This window comes from Taudactylus pleione, unplaced genomic scaffold (genome assembly GCF_031769625.1).
Source record: "Taudactylus pleione unplaced genomic scaffold, aTauple2 ptg000008l, whole genome shotgun sequence".
NCBI classification, from domain to species: Eukaryota; Metazoa; Chordata; class Amphibia; order Anura; family Myobatrachidae; genus Taudactylus; species Taudactylus pleione.
This window is the reverse complement of record NW_028284411.1, coordinates 402,572-429,871: the sequence shown is the minus strand read 5'-3', so window position 1 is coordinate 429,871 and position 27,300 is coordinate 402,572. Positions and strand designations below refer to the sequence as shown.

The following is a 27,300-nucleotide window of genomic DNA, read 5'->3' as shown; positions in this document are numbered from 1 at the left end:
GAGTTTGCTCTAATCTCACCCAAGATTGTAAGCTCAAATTTTAGTGAATTTGCAAACAGCATCTTTTTAATGAAAAGTACTTCCGAGTGTGCCTGATGGTGAGAAGATTTGAGTATGTGATCTCACCCGAGTTTGTCTTTAGTAAATTTGCTAAATGAAAAACATGCCTAAAGTCACCCAAGATGGTCATCCTGACCAAACTCGAATCTTAGTAAATTAGTAAATTTACCCCTTATAGTCATTATGATTTATGGAAAAAACACAGTTTGTATTCGTATAGTGCCAGCATATTATCTTGTGCTTTACAACTGTGATAAGTTTTCAAAGTATCTGTGAATGTTTCCGGCGTCTCTTTGTACTGAATTGTTCAGAGGAGGTAAGGAGAGAATTGCAATGTGTGGGAGATGATTAGGGCATACAGGGGCCTATTCATCAACACTAAATTAACGTTTTTAAGGACATTTTCCTTAAATAACATTATTTTAGTATTCATGAAGCCACTTAGCACAGGAGATATCACTCATATCTCCTTGCTAAGTCCCCCTGCGTTAATTTCCACACTCCCCATACATTAGTGCATTAGTACATTAGTATGGGGATGTGGAAATTATGCTATTCATCAAATTCCGAAAATTATGAATGTGAGGTGGCGAATAGCAGGTGACACTTACCTGCTGCCAGCTGGACAGGTCCCCCGGCCTCTTCCTCCGGCGCTCTGGTCCCTCCTCTGTCTCCGTCGTGCTGGTCTGTCACATGGTCTCCCAGCAGAACACAATAAAGATTAGAAAAAAAAAACTCTTTTTTTTCTACTCTGTACTGTGGTGTGCTGGGAGACCATGTGACAGACCAGCACGACGGAGCCGGAGGCTGCTGCGCGGTCCGGTAAGTGCTGAAGGGGGGGAGGTGAGCGGGAGGGAGGGGGGGAGGTGAGCGGAGGGGGGGACACAAACTTACCGCATGTGTTGGCAGTGCTTCGCATGCACTGGGTTAACGAATTTGACAGCGCATGCGCAGCACTGTTTCCAGCTGCGGTAAGTTAGTATAGAGAGGGAAAACTATCTATTTCCTGAAAAGCTGTCATCGCAAAAATGACAGGTACTGGAATAGATAGTTATGGGGAGGAGGAATGATGAATTCCTCTGGTTATTACTAGGTAGAACTCCATGTGAGCTCTAAACCTAATTACCTCCATGGAAAGTTTAGTGTTGATGAATAGGCCCCACAGTATGTTATAAGTTTTGCAGTGTTTGTGTGAAATATTGATGCATTTTGCAGACACTTCGTTGATGTATGTAACGTTTTATATATGTGTTTACGGTTCTGTATGTAATATTTGTACACTACATCAGGATGACAGTCACCGAGTCACCCGGCTGTACGAAAGTGATTTCCTCTCGCCCCGTCCCAGCAGACATCCCAGTCTGTCTCAGTCGGCTTTCTAACTTCACTCTCTTCATTTGTATTATGCGTCCGTTAAGCAAATCCTAACACCCCCCTGGGGTCAGCTCCATTCTGTTTCTACCAGACAGTAATTGTATCAGACTAAACTGAGATTGTCTCTCTCCCTTTGCCTGCAGGTGATACTAATTCTGACAAAGCTGTACGATTACAACCTGGGAAGCATCACGGAGAGCTCACTTTGGAGGTACGTGGCTGAACCGAGCCTCTAATTGCTGAGTTACTTAAACATTGAGTTTTATGGCAGAGTTCTGTTCACACACATTATAATTGGACATGTGGGACGTGAGATGACAGCTGTCCTTGGGCCATATCTGTTGTCGCTTCTCATATTTAGTCTTATCGTTCTGTTGGCTTATTCAGCAATGAAATATTTCAGGCCCCCAGTCGTAGTTACCAGAGACACCTATAGCGTTTCATTTTCTGTCTTAGTCTATTACAGCTTAGCTGCTGTTGATACAAACTCAGAAGATTAAAGTTTTCAGCCTCCGCTAGATGGGAACAACTTGACAAATTAATCAATGCGCATATCTAGGGAATGTATATGATACGTAGGTTAGACCCAGCTGGGGAAGAGTGCATTGCTGGGCCTCCTAGCAAATTTTGGGTAGAGCACAGCATTACAAATGCGGATTGTAGTAAATAGAGCCCAAAGTGAACAGTGATAAGGTACCAACCAATCAGCTCCTAACTGCCATTTTTCAAACACAGCCTGTGACATGGCAGTTAGGAGCTGATTGGCTGGTACCTTATCACTGTTCACTTTGGGCTCTATTTACTACAATCCGCATTTGTAATGCAGATTGTAGTGTGATATTACCGACTGAATTCGCATTGCGAATTCAGGCAATATCACAGGAATTTACTACAAATCCCTTGCAGGGACAGAGCTTGCGAGAAAGCTCTGTCCCTGCGAATCCCTTCCGGAGCCTTATCACGGTATTTTCGCAAAAAATACCGTGAGAAGTGCCCCACGCATGCGCCAACTGGCCGCCGCTGCTACCCCCCCTGTCGCCAAGGCCGCCCCTGTCGCTAAGCCCCGCCCCGCGATCGCAGATCCCCCCGGGACCCCCCCTCTCTTAATTACACTTACCTGCAGTTATCGGGCCTCTGTCGCTCCGGTCAGCTGATATCCCATACTGCACTGGGTCCCTGTCAGGTGACTACCGGGCCCCAGTGCAGCATGGGAGACCAGCTGACCGGAGGGAGGACATCACCGGAGCCCGGATCTCCGGTCCCTGGACTCAGGTACTGTAAGTTTTTTTTTTTTTACTTTTTTGTTTTTTTACAGTGATCAGTGTGTGGTCTGTTTAGCAGTGGTCAGCTTGCGGTCTGTTTAGCAGTGGTCAGCTTGCGGTCTGTTTAGACCACACAGCTGATTACTGGGGCCGGCTCCTGGCTCTGCTCTGCACGTTAGAGTGGAGCAGGAGTCCGGTAACCGGGGGAGACCCTGGATAACACCACCTCCAGGTGGCGTTATTATCGCAGGGCTTTCTGCTAAATTTTTTCACATTTTATTTTTAGTAACTCTGGTCGGATCACATTTCCCATTACAATTATGGGAAATGCGATCTGCTTACTAAAAATAAGTGATACTTAGGGGTTGGAGTAGATTTTTATGAATTCTACTCCAATTGCCCTATAGTAACTGTAGGTGATACTAAAATAATGTGAAAAGGGTGTGAAAACACAAAACAGCCTTTATCACATTATTTTAGTAAAAATAATGTTAATAAATAGAGCCGTTTATCTCCTAACACAGCTTAGTAAATAGACCCCTAAGGGTCACACCGGCTGGGGTGATGCTAGTTCATCTGGTTGCCTCTTATTAGTGTATAATTAGTATCCTCAGTGTCGGACTGGAGTATAAAGGGCCCACCGGGGGAATGCTGTGGTAGGGGCCCGTGCTTAAAGGTTGTGGCCAGCCAACACAGTGGTTTGGGTAACCATGATAGAGAGCAATATGGATACTACAGTGCATGGTCCATTCATCCACGTTCCTGCTATACTAAGTAACTGACCCTGTAATAGAGAAACAATGTATAATTTGAGTGCACTGTCTGAAACTTCACATTAGAAGAGGATGTGGATCCCACCAGGGATTTCCCCAGTGCTCCTGTGGGCCAGTCCGACCCCGAGTATCCTTTATTTATAAAGTAAAAAGCGGTATACTATTGTCACACAGGACAGGGGCACAGCACATCTATTGATGGAACACTGACAGCAACACTGCACACAATGGGCTGGATTCAGAGTTACACCAGGTGCATTTTGCAGAAAGAACGTGAGAATTTTCGCACTGCCTGGGCATAGGCAACTGGTAGCGATTCAAAGTCATACGCATCTTCGCTTGTGGCTAAATGGGGGTAACTGGGTTACAACCGGGTGTTTGCACGCAGGTTACGTATTCCGTGGGCGACGTGGGTTTGTGGGCGGTATTGCCGGCTAATTACAGTTGCGTGTATGCAGAGATCTGCCTGATTTCACCAAATGCGCGGTGATAATGATTATGGCTGCTTTTGCTAGCAGCCGACTTGCATGTGACATATTCTTAATAAATAGCCCCGAAATACTGTAACTACAGAGGTGTCCTCATACACCTTTGATCTAGGCGTGCCACATAGCCCCTCTTGGTGCCTCAGGGTTCTTGCGACCTTTCTGCGGCAAGCGTCCTTTATTCTCAAATTTGCATCTTATTAGCACTGCTTAAATGACAAAACTACTGTACATTGCAAAGCACTTTACAGCATTGTTAAATAACGTTTACTTACTGTAATTCTTTCTTAAAACACTAGAAATAATGATGTTTTGAAGACAAGATGGGAGTTGATTGTATAATTGTAATCTTTTATTATCTTTGTAGCCTTCATTTGACAGTCATTTACTAGTTTGCACAGTGCATGCTTTCTTACTCATTTTAGATGTCCTTCTGTGCTTTTCAGCCATGTCTTTATGTAATCTTCTGGAGTTGTTTATTTCCATTATCCTGTGATACGATGCAGACTTGCTCTCTGAATCAGGTACATCTGTAGGCAGAGATGAAAGCTCTGTTATTCCTGAGGATGAGAAAAAAAAGAAACAACTCTGTGTGATGATATAAAAACATGACTGAAAAGGCAGCAAATAAATCTCTATATTGCTTGCAGCAGGTAAGCTCAGACCAATGAATTAAAGACATCTGATGGTATTAGATAGATTCATTTTAAGAAGCCCTGCTCAAACATCCTCTGTCCCCTGCAATCTGAATGTGCAGTGCTTCACACACTTATAAGTATTGATGTGATAAGCAGGAGGCAGTGGGTGATACTGTGGCACAGCTCAGGGTACTTGCGGATAAAGAGGCGTGCAGCAGCCTGTGCAATCCTGCCTGATGTGTTACACATATCCTAAGAAGAAGGCATTACGCTCCGTGTACCTGTCGTTTAAAGAGAGATTAATTAAATGTGCTGCATATTAAGAGCTTTGAAGAAATTGTAAGTATTAATTAAATGTGTAAATGCACTCTAGAGAAGCTGAGCGTGAATGTGACACTTCTCTGAGCTAAACACGGGGCTTAGGAGGGCTTATATCCATTCCGTCTCATGCACCGTGTACAGATGGAACTGCGATAAGCGTGGACTCTAAACTAACTGATTAACAAAGGGATACAGATGTTAGGTCATGTGAATTGCAGCATAAGGGACAGATTGTAGGAACGTATGCTAAACTATTAGTAGGTCGCTAACACTCGTAATCAAAGTGTAAATAATAAATATTGGAAGCCCTGAACCAGTGGGGGACTACTGGCTGTACATCAGATGCACGGCAGCAGGGCCTCTGTGGGCTCAGGGGCCCGCATCCACAGTCAGACCCGGATTAAGGAGTGGCACAAGAGCACATGCCCTGGGGCCCCCCTCTCTCAGAGGACAACCCGCTACTAGGCTATAGGATCACCGGAGTTATACACTGCTGCTGCCAGACGCTCTATGGTAAAATGGTAAATATGGTCATCATGCTCAATATCCCAAAAATACAGGTTGAGTCTCCCATATCCAAAATGCTTGGGACCAGGGGTATTTTGGATATCTGATTTTTCCGTATATTTTGAATAATTGCATATCATAATGAGATATCTTGGGAATGGGACCCAAATCTAAACACAGAATGCATTTATGTTTCATATACACCTTATACACACAGCCTGCAGGTAATTTTATACAATATTTGTAATCATTTTGTCACTAACACAAATGTTTGTGTACATTGAACCATCAGAAAGTTAAGGTTTCACTATCTCAGTCATGCTAAAAAAATTCCGTATTTCGGAATATTTGGATATGGGAGACTCAACCTGTTGTGATATTTTAGCCCGATAATAATTAGGGGTGAGCGGGTTCGGATTTCTGAAATCCGAACCCCCCCGAGCCCCCCCGACCCGAGTCCGATCCGAGTCAGGCTCGACTTTTCCCGCCTGACTCGGATCTGAAATCGAGGCAAAACGTCATCATCCCGCCTTCCGAGTCTCGCGGGTTTTGAATCCTATATAAGGTACCCGCGTCGGCGCCATTTTCTCACTCGGCTGTGGACAGTGAAGAGGGAGGGAGGGAGTTAGGGCTGTGTAGTGTAGTGTAGTGTAGTGCTGCTGTTGTCCACTACTTCAAAGTCCATAGGGGCTGGCTGTGTTGTGCTGTGCTGCTATTGTTAATAGGGGCTGTGCCCACTACTTCAAAGTCCATAGGGGCTGGCTGGACTGGGTTGTGCAGTCAGTTCTCCATAGGGGCTGTGTCCACTCCAAAGTCCTGTGCAGTGTCCCAGTCCTAAAGGGGTGCTGTAGTGTTGTCCAGGGGGTGCTCTGTCCATCAGGGGTGCTCCCCCCAAGTGCTAAAAAAATAATATATTTTCTGTGTTTGTGAATTGTGTGCGCAGTAGCTGCACGTGCATCAACAAAGTAGTGCCAAGCGTGCGCCTGTGTCATAAGTAAAGGGCCGGCTGGCTTGACCGTTAAGGGTGCTGTAACCCCCGAAAGTACACTCCAGTCCAAACCAAAAAAAAAATTATTTTCTGTGTTTGTGAATTGTGTGCGCAGTAGCCGCACGTGCATCAACAAAGTAGTGCCAAGCGTGCGCCTGTGTCATAAGTAAAGGGCCGGCTGGCTTGACCGTTAAGGGTGCTGTAACCCCCAAAGTACACTCCAGTCCAAACCAAACAAAAAATTATTTTCTGTGTTTGTGAATTGTGTGCGCAGTAGCCGCACGTGCATCAACAAAGTAGTGCCAAGCGTGCGCCTGTGTCATAAGTAAAGGGCCGGCTGGCTTGACCGTTAAGGGTGCTGTAACCCCCGAAAGTACACTCCAGTCCAAACCAAAAAAAAAATTATTTTCTGTGTTTGTGAATTGTGTGCGCAGTAGCCGCACGTGCATCAACAAAGTAGTGCCAAGCGTGCGCCTGTGTCATAAGTAAAGGGCAGGCTGGCTTGACCGTTAAAGGGTGCTGTAACCCCCAAAGTACACTCCAGTCCAAACCAAAAAAAAATTTATTTTCTGTGTTTAGCCGCACGTATATATCAAATCGATATAACATAAATGGAGGACCAAACTTTCTCCGATAAAAATAAAATAGAGAAAGATCAAGAACCACTTCCTCCTAGTGCTGAAGCTGCTGCCACTAGTCATGACATAGACGATAACATGCCATCAACGTCGTCTGCCAAGGCCGATGCCCAATGTCATAGTAGAGGGCACATACAATCCCAAATGGCAAAGTTCAGGAAAATGACCTTGAAAAAGACATTTAAATCAGCTGAAGAGAAACGTAAACTTGCCAATATGCCATTTACGACACGGAGTGGCAAGGAACGGCTAAGGTCGATCCCTAGTATGTTCATGACTAGTGGTTCAGCTTCACATGACGATGGAAGCCCTCCTCCCGCTAAAAAAATCAAAAGAGTTAAGCTGGCAAAAGCACAGCGAAGAACTGTGCTTTCTAAGAAGATATCACAAATCCCCAAGGAGAGTCCAAGTGTGGTGGTGGTTGCGATGCCTGACCTTCCCAGCACTGGACGGGAAGAGGTGGCTCTTTCCACCATTTGCACGCCCCCTGCAAGTGCTGAAAGGAGCACCCACAGTCCACTTGCTGATATGCAAATTGAAGATGTCACTGTTGAAGTACAACAGGATGAGGATACTGGTGTAGCTGGCGCTGAGGAGGAAGTTGGCGAGGAGGATTCTGATGGTGATGTGGTTTGTTTAAATCAGGCTCCGGGGGAGACAGTTGTTGTCCGTGGGATGAAAAAGCCCATCACGGTCATGCCTGGGCAGAAGACCAAACATTCCACCTCTTTGGTCTGGCAATATTTCTATCCAAATCCGGACAACAACTGTCTTGCCATATGTACCATATGTAAAGGTGAAATAAGTAGGGGTAGGGACGTCAACCACCTAGGAACATCCTCCCTTATACGGCACCTGCAGCGCGTTCATAAAAAGTTACTGTCAAGTTCAGAAACTTTGGCTAAGACCGTAAGCAGTCCAGGGACACCTAAATCCCGTTGTCCTGTTGTATCCAAGCGCCTGCAAACCACACCGTCAACTCCCTCCTCGTCAATTTCCTCCTTAGTCAGGATCGGAAGTAGTCCTGCAGGCCATGTCACTGGCATGACTGACTCTCCTATCCGGGATTCCTCCGGAGGATCCTGCATTGCTACGCCTACTGCTGCCGCTGCTGCTGTTGCTGCTGCTGGGAGTCGTTCATCATCCCAGAGAGGAAGTAGGAACACCACTACTTTTACTAAACAATTGACCCTCCAACAGTCCTTAGCGAGGAGGATGAAGTACGACAGCAGTCATCCTGAAGCAAAACGTATAACTGAGGCCTTGACTGCTATGTTGGTGTTAGACGTGCGTCCGGTATCCGCCATTAGTGCAGTGGGATTTAGACAATTGATGGAGGTAGTGTGTCCCCGGTTCCAAATCCCGTCTAGATTCCACTTCACTAGGCAGGCGATACCGAGACTGTACAGAAACGTCAGAAAAAGTGTCCTCAGTGTCCTGAAAAATGCCGTTGTACACAATGTCCACTTAACCACGGACATGTGGACAAGTGGAACAGGGCAGACTAAGGACTATATGACTGTGACAGCCCACTGGGTAGATGTATCACCTTACGCAGCAACAGCAGCAGCGTCACCAGTAGCAGCATCTCAGAAACGCCAGCTCGTTACAAGGCAGGCTACGCTGTGTATCACCGGTTTCAGTAAGAGGCACACCGCCGACAACCTCTTAGAGAAACTGAGGGAAATCATCGCCCAGTGGCTTACCCCACTTAGACTCTCCTGGGGATTTGTGATATCTGACAACGCCACCAATATTGTGCGGGCATTACATCTGGGCAAATTCCAGCACGTCCCATGTTTTGCTCACACAATAAACTTGGTGGTGCAGAATTTTCTGAAAAGCGACAGGGGCGTGCAGGAGACGCTTTGGGTGGCCCGAAAAATTTCTGGCCACTTTCGCCATTCAGCGACTGCGTGCCGAAGACTGGAGCGCCAGCAAACACTCTTGAACCTGCCCCGCCATCACCTGAAGCAAGAGGTTGTGACGCGGTGGAACTCAACCCTCTATATGCTTCAGAGGATGGAGGAGCAGCAAAAGGCCATACAAGCCTATACATCCACCTATGACATAGGCAAAGGAGGGGGTATGCACCTGACTCAAGCGCAGTGGAGAATGATTTCCGTGTCGTGCAAGGTTCTCCAGCCCTTCGAACTTGCATCACGTGAAGTCAGTTCAGACACTGCCAGCTTGAGTCAGGTCATTCCCCTCATCAGGCTTTTGCAGAAGCAGCTGGAGAAAGTGAAGGAGGAGCTAAGACGGAGCGATTCCGCTCGGCATGTGGGACTTGTGGATGAAGCCCTTCATTCGCTTTGCCAGGATTCCAGGGTGGTCAATCTGTTGAAATCAGACCACTACATTTTGGCCACCATGCTCGATCCTAGGTTTAAAGCCTATGTGGTGTCTCTCTTTCCGGCCGACACAAGCCTGCAGAGGTGCAAAGACCTGCTGGTGAACACACTGTCTGCTGAAGCGGAACGTGACACGTCAACGGCTCCTTCTTCATTTTCTCCCGCAACTGGGGCTGCCAGGAAAAAACTTAGGTATCCTAAGCAACCCGCTGGCGGTGATGCAGGGCAGGCAGGACCAAGTTTGGACATCTGGTCCGGACTGAAGGACCTGGCAACAATTTCTGACATGTCTACTGTCACTGCATATGATACTGTCACCATTGACAGAATGGTGGAGGATTACATCGGTGACAGCATCCAAGTAGGCATGTCAGACAGTCCATACCTGTACTGGCAGGAAAAAGAGGCAATTTGGAGGCCCCTGTACAAACTGGCTCTATTTTACCTGAGTTGCCCCCCCTCCAGTGTGTACTCCGAAAGAGTGTTTAGTGCAGCCGGGAACCTTGTCAGCGAAAGGCGTAGGAGGTTGCTTCCACAGAATGTGGAGAAGATGATGTTCATCAAAATGAATTATCAGCTCTCCCAGGGAGACCAGCCTCCAGAAGGTACAGAGGGACCTGTGGTGGTGGATTCAAGTGGGGACGAGTTAATACTTTGTGAGGATGAGGATGTACACACTAAAGAGGGTGAGGAATCGGTGGATGAGGAGGATGAGGATGACATCTTGCCTCCGTAGAGCCAGTTTGTGCAGGGACACATTAATTGCCAGCTTGTTTTGTGGGGGCCCAAACGAACCAATCATTTCAGCCACAGTTGTGTGGCAGACCCTGGTGCTGAAATGATTGATTTGTTAAAGTGTGCATGTCCTGTTTATACAACATAAGGGTGGGTGGGAGGGCCCAAGGACAATTCCATCTTGCACTTCTTTTTTTTCTTTGCATTATGTACAGTTTGGGGCCTAGTTTTTCTAACTGCCATCCTGTCTGCCACTGCAGTGTCACTCCTAGATGGGTCACGTGTTTGTGCCGCCCACTCGTGTCGCTTAGCATAGTCATCCAGCTACCTCGGTGCAACCTTTTGGACATAAAAACACTATTGTGAGGTGTGAGGTGTTCAGAATAGACTGGAAATGAGTGGAAATTAAGGTTATTGAGGTTAATAATAGCATAGGAGCAGAAAAACACACAAATTCTGTGATTTTAGCTGTTTTTATGCTTTTTTAAAAAAAATACAGATCCAAAACACAAAACCCAGAACCCAAAACACGGAAGGGTGGTTTTGGCAAAACCAATCCAGATCCAAAACACGAAGAAAGATCCAGATCCAAAACCAAAACACAAAACACGAAAAGTGGCCGGTGCACACCCCTAATAATAATGCAATATTCACCTTGCGGTATATCAGGTTGATCGATTCCAACTTTGAGATATTTGTTTAACTGCGAACAGCAGCTTTTTTGTGCCCACCTCAGCCCCAGAGGTGCACAGTGTAATGGTGCATACACACGGTCAGATTTGTCAGATGAACGATTTGAACTATTTTTCCAACGATTTGATCGATTGAACGATTTCAGACAGTATTAAAATGAATGGAATCGTCCCAATCTGACTGCAAACACATCAGATGTCAGATATCGTTATCTGACCATCGGGAACGCGCATCGTTCATTGTTGCAGGCTCACATGTCAGATTTTCTTTCAGATATGAACGATTTTTAAAATCGTTATCGTTCAGATCTAACAGAAAATCTGACCGTGTGTATGCACCATTACTGTCATGCATTGTACAATATGTCACAATCTAGGCATATCGATATTACAATGCACAATATATATCTTCTGGCCCGATTCACACAAACCGATCCCGTATCATTTTTTAATATCGAAATGAGATTGCCGATTGGCCATCCCCACGCCAATAAGCCGTAAAATGCTGTGCAGACTTAGGGCCTGATTCAGAGCCACTCGTAAGCGGCAGTACGCTCGTTCCGAGCGATGTTCTCCCATCTGCACATGCGTACGGTTTTTAATACGCATGTGCGAACCAGTCAGTGCGGCCGAAAATCGTTTGTTCGCTATATAGCGAATGCCTGCTATTTTGAGTGACAGGAGGAGGCGTATGTGGGTGGTAACAGGGGAAGGTGCTTGAAAACGGGGAGTGGAGATCAGAACGCAGGCGTGCTTAAAGGTCAAAGCGGGCGTTTTATGGGTGTGCGTAATTAATACAGCAGCATCATTGACCACGTCACTGGGTTATTTTATAGCCAGAACTGCTCGCAAGATTGTGGTAGGAAAAACCAACCACAAGAATAGCGAGCAGTTCATACGCTGTTCGATGTACTCGATTAATCTAATAAATAGCGGACATGACGTATGATGCGAGCGGCCAGGGGGGCGTATTTTTCAAATAAACGTCCGCATGTTTTGTTCGTTCGTTCAGACATGGAGGCGGCAGCAGACCGCAAGGAGCGAACGGTTCATTTGAATATCCACCCCCTTTTTCTGTACGAGCGAGCGCTAATAGCGTCCGGCTCTGAATCAGGCCCTTAGCGTGCAGACACTGGCCGCGCAGGCTAGAGGGAATGAGGGGGGTGGGCAGGCATTTCATGTGAGCCAAGGAGCGAGCGCAGTCGATGTCGCAGCAATACGCAGTCTGCTCCGCACCACTGCAGTTAAATAAAATAGTCGCCACAGCAGTGTTTTGTTTGTTTTTCACATTTGAGGAGCTGGGGATAATGACACAGACAGTGAGAGACAGTGAACTTGTTGAAGTTAAAATGATATGAGGGGGCATTAGGGGGAGGATACCATCTGCTAGCACATGGTCCCACCTCTAGTTCCGCAACTGCCCCTTAAAGTTGGGCACAGGTGGTAACTATAGTAAATTGGCGGTGGTCTCTACCTTGCGACCTCTGTCACGCTATGCAGCTGTCCCTTGCACTTAGATGTACTAGAGATCTTACAAGAAGAGGGAGGAGCCGACGCGCTGACTGTGACGCTGACCATCCAATCAGGAGTAGGCTGTCATTCCAGCCGCTGCATCTGATCCCTCCTCCGCCTTAACAAGTCCTGGGGGAAGTGCACTAAAAAATTACATTTATATAAATACTTCAATTCTAAATACAGCGAAGAAAATGCTTTATTCAAAATAAACCATCGTTAGTTCGTATGTGCGCAGAAGAAATGAGACCGCAGCCATTCATGCGCAATGGAAAGAGAAATAAACAACGAACCGACAGATCAATTGCTGGTAGCCATGCATGGTCAATGGCTAATCTGATGGCCAACTCTAAGCTCCTGAAGCTACGAGGAAAAGTGCGCCCTCTGGTCATTAACGCTCGGGTGGTGGCTGCTAAGTGAATTGGTCAGTGGCGGCTATTAGCCCCACGGCCAATTGATGTGCTCAGGGTTTGGGAAACTGCCCAGTACGGCTGCAAACCCCCTTATGTTGTGTACACAGCAGGCTCTGGAGGAAGGATATCTGAAATAAGGTTGTTATTTTGTCTAACCAGAGGGATATTTACTATATGATACATGCTCTATGGCAGATTATTATTATTATTATCCTTTATTTATATGGCGCCACAAGTGTTCCGCAGCCGCTTACATAGTACATAGAACTAATAGGTAAACAAGAAACAAGTAACTTACAGTACATTACATTACAGTGCAGGGCAAGGACACAATTTATATACATTGCTGCAATAGCAATTAAAGCACTCACAATAAGTAGCCGGGAGTTGGCAGAGAAGTGTTAGGTGCCCTAATGGGGAGTAGAGAGTAGAAGAAAATGTAAAGAGAAGCACATGAGGGAAGAGGTCCCTGCTCGTGAGAGCTTACATTCTAAAGAGGAGGGGCAGACAGACAGGCGTGTCACAGAAGGGGAGGGGCAGACAGACAGGCGTGTCACAGAAGGGGAGGGGCAGACAGACAGGCGTGACACAGAAGGGGAAGATAGGGAGGAGAGAGTATTATGTGGGTTAGGATGAGAGCTGGAAGGCCTTGATGAAGTAGGGGGTCTTGAGAGCCCGTTTGAAGATTGGTGGAGAGTCTGATAGGGAGAGGGAGAGAGTTCCAAAGGTGGGGAGCAGCACGGGCAAAATCTTGGAGGCGGGAGTGGGAGGAAGTAATCATTTGGCATGAGAGGCGGCGTGCATTTGTTGAGCTAAGTGGACGGGCAGGAGTGTGAGGGGAGATGTGGTCAGAAATGTATGTGGGAGAGGATTTGGTGAGGGCTTTGTAGGTGAGTGTAAAGCTGGCCACACACATGGCGTTCTGCACACGATCAGCCCATGTGTACGATTTCCCTTGAAACTCTCCCCGGCAGCTCTGCACACGATATGCACATGATCTGCACACAATTTGGTGTCCAATCTTCAAATGATCTCTCCTGCATCCAGACTTTCACAGTACATCGTGTCCTAGATTGTCTGATCTGCCCTACTGCACGGCGGGGACGCGCATCGCATCGTGATCGTGAGTGGGGACTTACGATTTACTCAGGATTTGGCCAAATTTTACACGATCTGTCCATCCAATGTGTCGGAATCGGCCAGATCGGGTAAAATATCGCTATGTGTGTGGACAGCATAAGAACCTTGAATTGGCATCTGAAGGGGAAGGGGAGCCAGTGTAGGGCTTGAAGGAGAGGGGAGGCAGATGTAGAACGTCTGGAGAGGAGAAGCAGATTCCTGAGCAGGATGTTTTGCCATATTTGCAGGTGTTCTCTTTCAAAGTAACTGCAGGCATCAATGTGCGCCGACAGATGCGGCCAGCTGTGGTATCAACGCGCAGGACTTCCGCCACATGAACGCCAGGATGTAACACGCCATATTTTATGATATTGGCAGCATAATGGACCTTTATGTCCCCACAAGCGCCCTGCGTTGGTAAATGTACCACATGTTTATTTAGCTTTATTTCATTGAAGTTACTGTTGCTGCTGGCGATGCTTGTCACGCTGTAGGAATGTATGTTTAACATCCTGTACTAAACCTTTGATCTAGACTGAGGTCACCAGCAATCTCCAGTGACTTTCTGCGCTGCAGGAAATATAAACAGCGCAGACTGTGGACGTTATGCTCATAATAAAGAGGATGGGAATAAAAGAGATAAATAGTTTTCTGCCTTTTAAACAGATTGGGGAATATTATTATTTTATAAAATCCTAGATACATTGGAAATCTGTTCAAAGAACTGCAGACTCTGCGTAACTTGCATGTCGCTGCGAATCGGTATAATCAGACAGAGAAATGGATGTCATTCCTTCTAAAGCTTCTTTTTGGACTGCATGATACCATTTGTCAAATCTCCCCAACACCCGTCTTTCCGGCAGTCAATCCAGTCCCTTTTTAGGATATAAAGCGTGTGTATGCGCCATTTGGACACTTTTCCAATAGCAAAATACCAATAGATTAATTATATAATTGAAGGATTGAAATGTTGAGATAAATGGTGAACCATGGTCATAGATTATTATTATTATCATTTATTTATATGATGCCACAAGTGTTCCGCAGCGCCTTACAAAGTACATGAACAAAAAAGTAACCATTGACTTACAATACAATACAATACAATACAATACAGGACATGGATAAACATTGCTATATTAGCGACCTTTACACCCACATAAGCAGCCGAGTGTTGGTTGCCCTAGTGGGGAGTAAGAGATAAATTAAATTAAAGTAGGGAGAAGCACAAGAGGGTAGAGGGCCCTGCTCCAAAGAGCTTACATTCTTTAAGGGAGGGGCAGACAAACAGGAGTGACACAGAATGGGGTAGGCAGGGAGGAAGGAAGATGTAGCAGCAAGTTAGGATGAGAGCTGGAAGGCTGTGATGTAGTAGTGGGTCTTAAGAGCTCGTTTGAAAGATGGTAGAGAGGTGCAGAGTCTGATAGGGAGAGGGAGGGAGTTCCAAAGGTGAGGAGCAGCACGGGCAAAATCTCGGAGGCGGGAGTGGGAGGAAGTAATCAGTTGGCATGAAAGGCGGCGTGTATTATGTGAATGAAGAGGGCAGACAGGAGAGTAAAGGGAGATGAGATCAGAGATGTAAATGGGAGAGGAATGGCTGAGGGCTATGTAAGTGAGTGTGAGAACCTTGAATTGGATTCTGAAAGGGAAGGGGAGCCAGTGGAGGGCTTGTAAGAGAGGGGAGGCAGATGTAGAACGTTTGGAGAGGAAGATGAGCTGAGCAGCAGCATTGAGGACAGACTGGAGAGGAGAGCGTTGGGACTTGGGAAGGCCAGATAGGAGGAGGTTACAGTAGTCCAATCTGGAGATGATCAGTGAATGTATGAGGGTTTTGGTGCATCCTGGGAGAGAAAGGGTCTGATTCTTGAGATGGAAATGACAGGACTGCGAGAGGTTCTGAATATGTGGTTTGAAGGAGAGGGAAGAGTCCAGGATAACTCCAAGACAACGCACTTTGGGACTAGATGAGATAGTTACGCCATCTATTGATAAAGAAATAGTGAGAAATGATGTTTATGTGGGAGGGTGGGAAGATGATCAGCTCAGTCTTAGACATATTAAGTTTGAGAAATCGCTGGGACATCCAGGAAGAGACAGCAAAGAGACAGTTGGAGATACGAGTCAGTAGAGAGGGGGAGATATCAGGTGAGGAAAGGTAGATCTGAGTATCATCAGCGTAGAGATGATAATGAAGGTCAAAAGAGCGGATGAGTTTACCTAGAGAGGACGTATAGTGAGCGAATAGGAGAGGTCCAAGAACAGAACTTTGGGGATCACCTACTGTAAGAGGCGCCAGCAGCTGACTATCTTAAAGTTCCTATAGTAGCTGGTTCATGTTTCATGTCTCCACTTCCCACTGTCTCTTCCAACTGCGCCACACAGAAACGCCAGTTGCTGCTTTAATATCGGAGGGTGACAATGCCTATGCCCCAAAGCCAGGGCCGACAGTAATAGTAGGTGAACCTAGGTGATTGCCTGGGGTGGCAGTACTTAATGGGTAGATAGATGTACTAAGCCTTGCAAAGAGATAAAGTGTATGGAGATAATGTACCAACCAATCAGCTCCTGTCATTTTTTTTAAACACAGCCTGTACAGTGACAGGAGCTGATTGGTTGGTACTTTATCTCTCCCCATGGCTTAGTACATCTCCCCCTGAATCATTGAATGACTGATATACATAATTTAATCACCCAGTGGTATTAATGCCACCCTGGTGCCCCCACATGGAGCGCCAGATTCTGGCATGAAGGTAAAAGCTCATTCTGCAACCACAGCCCAAATTTATCTACGTTTTAATCACTAAAGTGCCCTAGATTTGCCGTAATTGTGTATTATTCTTTACATAAACGGTTTGTACGTAAATGGACAAATCTCCCACCAAGTTATATTCTTATAGACATAAACAGCTCCTAATTCCCGGCAGCTCTCAGAGTAGCCGGCATTCTTCCCTCTTCCTCCTCCTCCTCCTCCTCCTGGAAGCTGAGGGATAGCTGGTCTCTCTAAAGAGAAGATTATCTGCTGCAGATGCAGACGGCTTTAGAGAGAAGAAAGGAAGGTTAACGCGGTGTCTGCGGCTTTAATGCACAAATAAGATTAGCCGGGGAGGTGGCGATACACAAAATGCCAGACCGATAACTGTAATAGGAAGCGGCTTCTTAAATACTTCACAGCAGCTCATTCAAGAATGAAGTACAGGGGATCAATAGGTCAGGATCCCAATACTGCGCAGACCTTTTCCTATAATCCAGTGAGGGGATATGTGTACATAGCACAGTACTGTACATGATGCCTACATATAGTATAGAATCTGATAAAAGGAATGGCACTCCCTTTAAAAAATGTATAGTATAGTAGTTAGTGATGATGAATAGGCCTCAAAACCTCATACACATCATATATCCATTCTTGACGTGTCGCTGTATCAAACACACCATCCTCAGGGAAATATATGAGGAAAACACATTAACAATGACAAATAGTAAGTGACATAACTCACCCGCCTTATAAAGGATGTCTATGAGTGTGCAAGGTGGAACCTCCCACTGACATCACGCCGTGTTTTCTTGGTGACAGGACGCGGTTACGGGATGCTCCGGCCCAGCCCTGTCCCAGACACAGATGCTGGGAGTAAAAGAACAATAATGAAGGGACCACCTACCACAGAGGAAAATCGCTACACAAAAGTCGCCGAGAGTGAAATTAGACACATAAAACCATATAGAGAAAAGTACAAGTGAGAAGAAAATGACATTTACAACAAATCAACTAATACAATGAGGAGAACATTATATTGTTGTACCATAGTTATCTACATTTTGCTTGTCCTGCCCGGGAGAAGCCTGGGGAGGACAAGCAGGTGGACTGTGACGGAGGCGGGGCCTGATGAGTCACGTCATTAAGCCACGCCCCCTTCATGGTAAATATCCGTGATTGGCTTAAATTTAAATAGGACGCGGGGCTAAATGACACGATTCATGGATAACCGCATCAGTAAGCGATCGCGGCGGAAATTCTCCCCATTCTACCCACTTCACTAAGAAGCGGGCAGAATGCGGGAGAAATGCCTAACCATCTGGGGGTGCGGGGGGTTACCCGGAAAATCTGGAGCCTCCCACGAAAACCAGGGTGAGAGAGAGTGAGTCAGGCAGGGTGAGAGAGAGCGAGTCAGGCAGGGTGAGAGAGATCGAGTCAGGCAGGGTGAGACAGAGCGAGTCAGTCAGGGTGATAGAGAGCGAGTCAGGCAGGGTGAGAGAGAGCGAGTCAGGCAGGGTGAGACAGAGCGAGTCAGGCAGGGTGAGACAGAGCGAGTCAGGCAGGGTGAGAGAGAGCAAGTCAGGCAGGGTGAGAGAGAGCGAGTCAGGCAGGGTGAGAGAGAGCGAGTCAGGCAGGGTGATAGAGATCGAGTCAGGCAGGGTGATAGAGATCGGGTCAGGCAGGGTGAGACAGAGTGAGTCAGGCAGGGTGAGACAGAGCGAGTCAGGCAGGGTGAGACAGAGCGAGTCAGGCAGGGTGAGAGAGAGCGTCAGGCAGGGTGAGACAGAGCGAGTCAGTCAGGGTGAGACTGAGCGAGCCAGGCAGGGTGAGACAGAGCGAGTCAGGCAGGGTGAGAGAGAGCGAGTCAGGCAGGGTTAGAGAGCGAGTCAGGCAGGGTGAGAGAGAGCGAGTCAGGCAGGGTGAGACAGAGCGAGCCAGGCAGGGTGAGAGAGAGCGAGTCAGGCAGGGTGAGAGAGAGGGAGTCAGGCAGGGTGAGAGAGAGCGAGTCAGGCAGGGTGAGACAGAGCGAGTCAGTCAGGGTGATAGAGAGCGAGTCAGGCAGGGTGAGACAGAGCGAGTCAGGCAGGGTGAGACAGAGTGAGTCAGGCAGGGTGAGAGAGAGCGAGTCAGGCAGGGTGAGACAGAGCGAGTCAGGCAGGGTGAGACAGAGCGAGTCAGGCAGGGTGAGAAAGAGCGAGTCAGGCAGGGTGAGAGAGCGAGTCAGGCAGGGTGATAGAGATCGAGTCAGGCAGGGTGAGACAGAGAGAGTCAGGCAGGGTGAGAGAGATCGAGTCAGGCAGGGTGATAGAGATCGAGTCAGGCAGGGTGAGACAGAGCAAGTCAGGCAGGGTGAGACAGAGCAAGTCAGGCAGGGTGAGACAGAGCGAGTCAGGCAGGGTGAGAGAGAGTGAGTCAGGCAGGGTGAGAGAGCGATTCAGGCAGGGTGATAGAGATCGAGTAAGGCAGGGTGAGACAGAGCGAGTCAGGCAGGGTGAGAGAGAGCGAGTCAGGCAGGGTGAGAGAGAGCGCGAGTCAGGCAGGGTGAGACAGAGGGAGTCAGGCAGGGTGAGAGAGCGAGTCAGGCAGGGTAAGAGAGAGCGAGTCAGGCAGGGTTAGAGAGAGCGAGTCAGGCAGGGTGAGAGAGAGAGAGTCAGGCAGGGTGAGAGAGCGAGTCAGGCAGGGTGATAGAGAGCGAGTCAGGCAGGGTGAGACAGAGGGAGTCAGGCAGGGTGATAGAGAGCGAGTCAGGCAGGGTGAGAGAGCGAGTCAGGCAGGGTGATAGAGATCGAGCCAGGCAGGGTGATAGAGATCGAGTCAGGCAGGGTGATAGAGATCGAGTCAGGCAGGGTGATAGAGATCGAGTCAGCCAGGGTGAGACAGAGCGAGTCAGGCATGGTGATAGAGATAGAGTCAGGCAGGGTGAGAGAGATCGAGTCAGGCAGGGTGATAGAGATTGAGTCAGGCAGGGTGAGACAGGCAGGGTGAGAGAGAGCGAGTCAGGCAGGGTGAGAGAGCGAGTCAGGCAGGGTGAGAGAGAGCGCGAGTCAGGCAGGGTGAGACAGAGGGAGTCAGGTTGGGTGAGAGAGAGTGAGTCAGGCAGGGTTAGAGAGTGAGTCAGGCAGGGCGAGACAGAGCGAGTCAGGCAGGGCGAGACAGAGCGAGTCAGGCAGGGCGAGTCAGGCTGGGTGAGACAGAGCGAGTCAGGCAGGGTGAGACAGAGCAAGTCAGGCATGGTGAGAGAGATCGAGTCAGGCAGGGTGAGAGAGACCGAGTCAGGCAGGGTGAGACAGAGCGAGTCAGGCAGGGTGAGAGAGAGCGAGTCAGGCAGGGTGAGAGAGCGAGTCAGGCAGGGTGAGAGAGATCGAGTCAGGCAGGGTGAGACAGAGCGAGTCAGGCAGGGTGAGAGAGATCGAGTCAGGCAGGGTGATAGAGATCGAGTCAGGCAGGGTGAGACAGAGCAAGTCAGGCAGGGTGAGACAGAGCGAGTCAGGCAGGGTGAGACAGAGCGAGTCAGGCAGGGTGAGAGAGACCGAGTCAGGCAGGGTGAGAGAGCGATTCAGGCAGGGTGATAGAGATCGAGTAAGGCAGGGTGAGACAGAGTGAGTCAGGCAGGGTGAGAGAGAGCGAGTCAGGCAGGGTGAGAGAGAGCGCGAGTCAGTCAGGGTGAGACAGAGGGAGTCAGGCAGGGTGATAGAGAGCGAGTCAGGCAGGGTGAGAGAGAGCGAGTCAGGCAGGGTGATAGAGATCGAGTCAGGCAGGGTGAGACAGAGCAAGTCAGGCAGGGTGAGACAGAGCGAGTCAGGCAGGGTGAGACAGAGGGAGTCAGGCAGGGTGATAGAGAGCGAGTCAGGCAGGGTGAGAGAGATCGAGTCAGGCAGGGTGATAGAGATCGAGTCAGGCAGGGTGAGACAGAGCAAGTCAGGCAGGGTGAGACAGAGCGAGTCAGGCAGGGTGAGACAGAGCGAGTCAGGCAGGGTGAGAGAGACCGAGTCAGGCATGGTGATAGAGATAGAGTCAGGCAGGGTGAGACAGAGCGAGTCAGGCAGGGTGAGAGAGATCGAGTCAGGCAGGGTGAGACAGAGGGAGTCAGGCAGGGTGATAGAGAGCGAGTCAGGCAGGGTGAGAGAGATCGAGTCAGGCAGGGTGATAGAGATCGAGTCAGGCAGGGTGATAGAGATCGAGTCAGGCAGGGTGATAGAGATCGAGTCAGGCAGGGTGAGACAGAGCGAGTCAGGCATGGTGATAGAGATAGAGTCAGGCAGGGTGAGACAGAGCGAGTCAGGCAGGGTGAGAGAGATCGAGTCAGGCAGGGTGAGACAGAGCGAGCCAGGCAGGGTGAGACAGAGCGAGTCAGGCAGGGTGAGACAGAGCGAGACAGGCAGGGTGAGACAGAGCGAGTCAGGCAGGGTGAGAGAGAGCGAATCAGGCAGGGTGAGAGAGATCGAGTCAGGCAGGGTGAGAGAGATCGAGTCAGGCAGGGTGAGAGAGATCGAGTCAGGCAGGGTGATAGAGATCGAGTCAGGCAGGGTGAGACAGAGCGAGTCAGGCAGGGTGAGAGAGAGCGAGTCAGGCAGGGTGAGAGAGCGAGTTAGGCAGGGTGAGAGAGAGCGCGAGTCAGGCAGGGTGAGACAGAGGGAGTCAGGTTGGGTGAGAGAGAGTGAGTCAGGCAGGGTGATAGACAGGGCCAGATTAACAATGGGGCGGATGGAGCTACAGCTCCAGGCCTCAACATAAAAATAGGCCCATCACCATGACAGCATGATGTTGACTGGCCATTTGCTGTCCACAAGGTCAGCCATAAATTATAAGTAGTAAAATGTTATTTTTCTACTAGTTACCTCACAAAATTAAGCTTTTTTTTCTTTTACATATTTAGAAAGACTTTGGGGCTGATAGTGTAGCGTGTGTACATTCCCACATGGCACTGGCTACACCTACACAGTAATGGTCACACCTCCTGTACTTCTCAAAATAGGCCCTTGATAATTTTCAGCTCCAGGCCCATGTGGTCCTAAATCCGGCCCTGGTGATAGAGAGTGAATCAGGCAGGGCGAGACAGAGCGAGTCAGGCAGGGCGAGACAGAGCGAGTCAGGCAGGGCGAGTCAGGCTGGGTGAGACAGAGCGAGTCAGGTAGGGTGAGACAGAGTGAGTCAGGCATGGTGAGAGAGATCGAGTCAGGCAGGGTGAGAGAGACCGAGTCAGGCAGGGTGAGACAGAGCGAGTCAGGCAGGGTGAGAGAGAGCGAGTCAGGCAGGGTGAGAGAGCGAGTCAGGCAGGGTGATAGAGATCGAGTCAGGCAGGGTGATAGAGATCGAGTCAGGCAGGGTGAGAGAGCGAGTCAGGCAGGGTGATAGAGATCGAGTCAGGCAGGGTGAGACAGAGCGAGTCAGGCAGGGTGATAGAGATCGAGTCAAGGTGAGACACAGAGGCAGGGTTAGAGAGAGTGAGACAGAGGCAGGGTTAGAGATTGAGACAGGCAGGGTGAGACACAGAGGCAGGGTCAGAGAGAGTGAGACAGGCAGGGTGAGACATAGACGCAGGGTTACAGAGAGTGAGACAGAGGCAGGGTTAGAGAGTGAGACAGGCATGGTGAGACACAGAGGCAGGGTTAGAGAGAGTGAGACAGGCAGGGTTACAGAGAGTGAGACAGAGTCAGGGTTAGAGAGTGAGACAGGCAGGGTGAGACACAGAGGCAGGGTTAGAGAGAGTGAGACAGGCAGGGTGAGACACAGAGGTAGGGTTAGAGAGAGTGAGACAGAGGCAGGGTTAGAGAGAGTGAGACAGACAGAGTGAGACATAGAGGCAGGGTTACAGAGAGTGAGACAGAGTTAGGGTTAGAGAGTGAGACAGGCAGGGTGTGACGCAGAGGCAGGGTTAGAGAGGGTGAGACAGAGGGCCTGATTCAGAGCCGGACGCTCTGACCAGAGCGCTTGCTCTGAATCAGGGCCCTCCTCCATTAAAATGGAGCGTCCTCCTGGACGCTCGTATAGCTGTGGGTGACCACACACAGCATATACGAGCGTCCAAAAAGATGGTCGCGATGGTCTTAACCATTGCGACCATCGGACTTGCAAGGGAAACCCTGCGGTAGGCTTTCCCAGCCACAAGCCCTGGAGTGATTTTGGCTCTACCAGAGCCAAAATCACTCCCACTGACATCACGAGTGATGTCAGTGGGGCCGGCTTCAGACATTAGGCGTTCCCATGGGAACGCCTCCGTCTGGCAGGCACGCCCCCGGCACGCCCACCAAAAGGGGCGTGCTGTCAGTCACCATCGACAGCACGCCCCCTTTGGTGCGAGACCCGGAGCGACAGCTTGGCACATACAGTGTTCACACATTCACTTCACATAGACAATTTTCAGAGCAAGAGACTAAGGCCCTCATTCAGAGCCGTACGCTCTGAGCAGAGCGCACCCTCTGAATGAGGGCCGGGCTCCATTTTCATGGAGCGTCCTCCTGGAAGCTCGTATAGCTGTGGGTCACCACCCACAGGCTATACGAGCGTGCTTTGTGATGGCCGCGATGGTCGAGACCATCGCGACCATCGAAATTGCGAGCCGGAGCCTGCGGTTGAGGTTTTCAACCGCAAGCTCCGGAGTGATTTTGGCTCTATCAGAGCCAAAATCACTCCCACTGACATCACTAGTGATGTCAGTGGGCCGGCTTCTGACGGGAGGCGTTCCCGTGGGAACGCCCCCGTCAGGGAGGCACGCCCCCGGCACGCCCACCAAAGGGGGCGTGCTGTCAATCAACATTGACAGCACGCCCCCTTTGATCGGACACAACGAGCGAAGGACTTTCCTTCGCTCGTCGCGTCTGGCGCATGCGCACGACGGAGCTCCCTCCGTCGTGCGCATGCTCAGTGCATAACATCGACCCACTTGCGAGCGGACAGCCGCTCGCGAGTGGGTCTGAATCAGGCCCTAAGGCCCTGATTCAGAGCCGGACGCTCTGACCAGAGCGCTCGCTCTGAATCAGGGCCCACCTCCATTAAAATGGAGCGTCCTCCTGGACGCTCGTATAGCTGTGGGTCACCACCCACAGCATATACGAGCATCCAACAAGATGGTCGCGATGGTCTTGACCATCGCGACCATCGGACTTGCGAGTGAAACCCTGTGGTCGGATTTCTCAACCGCAAGGCCAGGAGTGATTAACCAAGCCAAAATCACTCCCACTGACATCACTAGTGATGTCAGTGGGGCCGGCTTCAGACGGTAGGCGTTCCCATAGGAACGCCTCCGTCTGGCAGGCACGCCCCCGGCACGCCCACCAAAGGGGGCGTGCTGTCAATCAACATCGACAGCACGCCCCCTTTGGAGCGAGACCCGGAGCGATGGAAAGTCCTTCGCTCGCCGGGTCTCGCGCATGTGCACGACGGGTGAGACAGAGCGAGTCAGGCAGGGTGAGACAGAGCGAGTCAGGCAGGGTGAGACAGAGCGAGTCAGGCAGGGTGAGAGAGACCGAGTCAGGCAGGGTGATAGAGATCGAGTCAGGCAGGGTGAGACAGAGCGAGTCAGGCAGGGTGAGACAGAGCGAGACAGGCAGGGTGAGACAGAGCGAGTCAGGCAGGGTGAGAGAGAGCGAATCAGGCAGGGTGAGAGAGATCGAGTCAGGCAGGGTGAGAGAGATCGAGTCAGGCAGGGTGAGAGAGATCGAGTCAGGCAGGGTGATAGAGATCGAGTCAGGCAGGGTGAGACAGAGCGAGTCAGGCAGGGTGAGAGAGAGCGAGTCAGGCAGGGTGAGAGAGCGAGTTAGGCAGGGTGAGAGAGAGCGCGAGTCAGGCAGGGTGAGACAGAGGGAGTCAGGTTGGGTGAGAGAGAGTGAGTCAGGCAGGGTGATAGACAGGGCCAGATTAACAATGGGGCGGATGGAGCTACAGCTCCAGGCCTCAACATAAAAATAGGCCCATCACCATGACAGCATGATGTTGACTGGCCATTTGCTGTCCACAAGGTCAGCCATAAATTATAAGTAGTAAAATGTTATTTTTCTACTAGTTACCTCACAAAATTAAGCTTTTTTTTCTTTTACATATTTAGAAAGACTTTGGGGCTGATAGTGTAGCGTGTGTACATTCCCACATGGCACTGGCTACACCTACACAGTAATGGTCACACCTCCTGTACTTCTCAAAATAGGCCCTTGATAATTTTCAGCTCCAGGCCCATGTGGTCCTAAATCCGGCCCTGGTGATAGAGAGTGAATCAGGCAGGGCGAGACAGAGCGAGTCAGGCAGGGCGAGACAGAGCGAGTCAGGCAGGGCGAGTCAGGCTGGGTGAGACAGAGCGAGTCAGGTAGGGTGAGACAGAGTGAGTCAGGCATGGTGAGAGAGATCGAGTCAGGCAGGGTGAGAGAGACCGAGTCAGGCAGGGTGAGACAGAGCGAGTCAGGCAGGGTGAGAGAGAGCGAGTCAGGCAGGGTGAGAGAGCGAGTCAGGCAGGGTGATAGAGATCGAGTCAGGCAGGGTGATAGAGATCGAGTCAGGCAGGGTGAGAGAGCGAGTCAGGCAGGGTGATAGAGATCGAGTCAGGCAGGGTGAGACAGAGCGAGTCAGGCAGGGTGATAGAGATCGAGTCAAGGTGAGACACAGAGGCAGGGTTAGAGAGAGTGAGACAGAGGCAGGGTTAGAGATTGAGACAGGCAGGGTGAGACACAGAGGCAGGGTCAGAGAGAGTGAGACAGGCAGGGTGAGACATAGACGCAGGGTTACAGAGAGTGAGACAGAGGCAGGGTTAGAGAGTGAGACAGGCATGGTGAGACACAGAGGCAGGGTTAGAGAGAGTGAGACAGGCAGGGTTACAGAGAGTGAGACAGAGTCAGGGTTAGAGAGTGAGACAGGCAGGGTGAGACACAGAGGCAGGGTTAGAGAGAGTGAGACAGGCAGGGTGAGACACAGAGGTAGGGTTAGAGAGAGTGAGACAGAGGCAGGGTTAGAGAGAGTGAGACAGACAGAGTGAGACATAGAGGCAGGGTTACAGAGAGTGAGACAGAGTTAGGGTTAGAGAGTGAGACAGGCAGGGTGTGACGCAGAGGCAGGGTTAGAGAGGGTGAGACAGAGGGCCTGATTCAGAGCCGGACGCTCTGACCAGAGCGCTTGCTCTGAATCAGGGCCCTCCTCCATTAAAATGGAGCGTCCTCCTGGACGCTCGTATAGCTGTGGGTGACCACACACAGCATATACGAGCGTCCAAAAAGATGGTCGCGATGGTCTTGACCATTGCGACCATCGGACTTGCAAGGGAAACCCTGCGGTAGGCTTTCCCAGCCACAAGCCCTGGAGTGATTTTGGCTCTACCAGAGCCAAAATCACTCCCACTGACATCACGAGTGATGTCAGTGGGGCCGGCTTCAGACATTAGGCGTTCCCATGGGAACGCCTCCGTCTGGCAGGCACGCCCCCGGCACGCCCACCAAAAGGGGCGTGCTGTCAGTCACCATCGACAGCACGCCCCCTTTGGTGCGAGACCCGGAGCGACAGCTTGGCACATACAGTGTTCACACATTCACTTCACATAGACAATTTTCAGAGCAAGAGACTAAGGCCCTCATTCAGAGCCGTACGCTCTGAGCAGAGCGCACCCTCTGAATGAGGGCCGGGCTCCATTTTCATGGAGCGTCCTCCTGGAAGCTCGTATAGCTGTGGGTCACCACCCACAGGCTATACGAGCGTGCTTTGTGATGGCCGCGATGGTCGAGACCATCGCGACCATCGAAATTGCGAGCCGGAGCCTGCGGTTGAGGTTTTCAACCGCAAGCTCCGGAGTGATTTTGGCTCTATCAGAGCCAAAATCACTCCCACTGACATCACTAGTGATGTCAGTGGGCCGGCTTCTGACGGGAGGCGTTCCCGTGGGAACGCCCCCGTCAGGGAGGCACGCCCCCGGCACGCCCACCAAAGGGGGCGTGCTGTCAATCAACATTGACAGCACGCCCCCTTTGATCGGACACAACGAGCGAAGGACTTTCCTTCGCTCGTCGCGTCTGGCGCATGCGCACGACGGAGCTCCCTCCGTCGTGCGCATGCTCAGTGCATAACATCGACCGACTTGCGAGCGGACAGCCGCTCGCGAGTGGGTCTGAATCAGGCCCTAAGGCCCTGATTCAGAGCCGGACGCTCTGACCAGAGCGCTCGCTCTGAATCAGGGCCCACCTCCATTAAAATGGAGCGTCCTCCTGGACGCTCGTATAGCTGTGGGTCACCACCCACAGCATATACGAGCATCCAACAAGATGGTCGCGATGGTCTTGACCATCGCGACCATCGGACTTGCGAGTGAAACCCTGTGGTCGGATTTCTCAACCGCAAGGCCAGGAGTGATTAACCAAGCCAAAATCACTCCCACTGACATCACTAGTGATGTCAGTGGGGCCGGCTTCAGACGGTAGGCGTTCCCATAGGAACGCCTCCGTCTGGCAGGCACGCCCCCGGCACGCCCACCAAAGGGGGCGTGCTGTCAATCAACATCGACAGCACGCCCCCTTTGGAGCGAGACCCGGAGCGATGGAAAGTCCTTCGCTCGCCGGGTCTCGCGCATGTGCACGACGGGTGAGACAGAGCGAGTCAGGCAGGGTGAGACAGAGCGAGTCAGGCAGGGTGAGACAGAGCGAGTCAGGCAGGGTGAGAGAGACCGAGTCAGGCATGGTGATAGAGATAGAGTCAGGCAGGGTGAGA

The 27,300-nt window shown here is 50.2% G+C and overlaps 1 protein-coding gene across 1 annotated transcript in view; it reads left to right on the top strand.

The window, feature by feature from the left end:
- Positions 1–27,300, top strand: part of SORCS1 (sortilin related VPS10 domain containing receptor 1) — a gene marked incomplete at its 3' end in the record, with an annotated part of 674,820 nt that overhangs the window by 256,913 nt on the left and 390,607 nt on the right. The window contains exon 2 of the mRNA XM_088465805.1: positions 1,578–1,645. Within this exon, the coding sequence (XP_088321931.1) occupies positions 1,578–1,645 (68 nt within the window). The remainder of the gene's footprint in view (positions 1–1,577; positions 1,646–27,300) is intronic.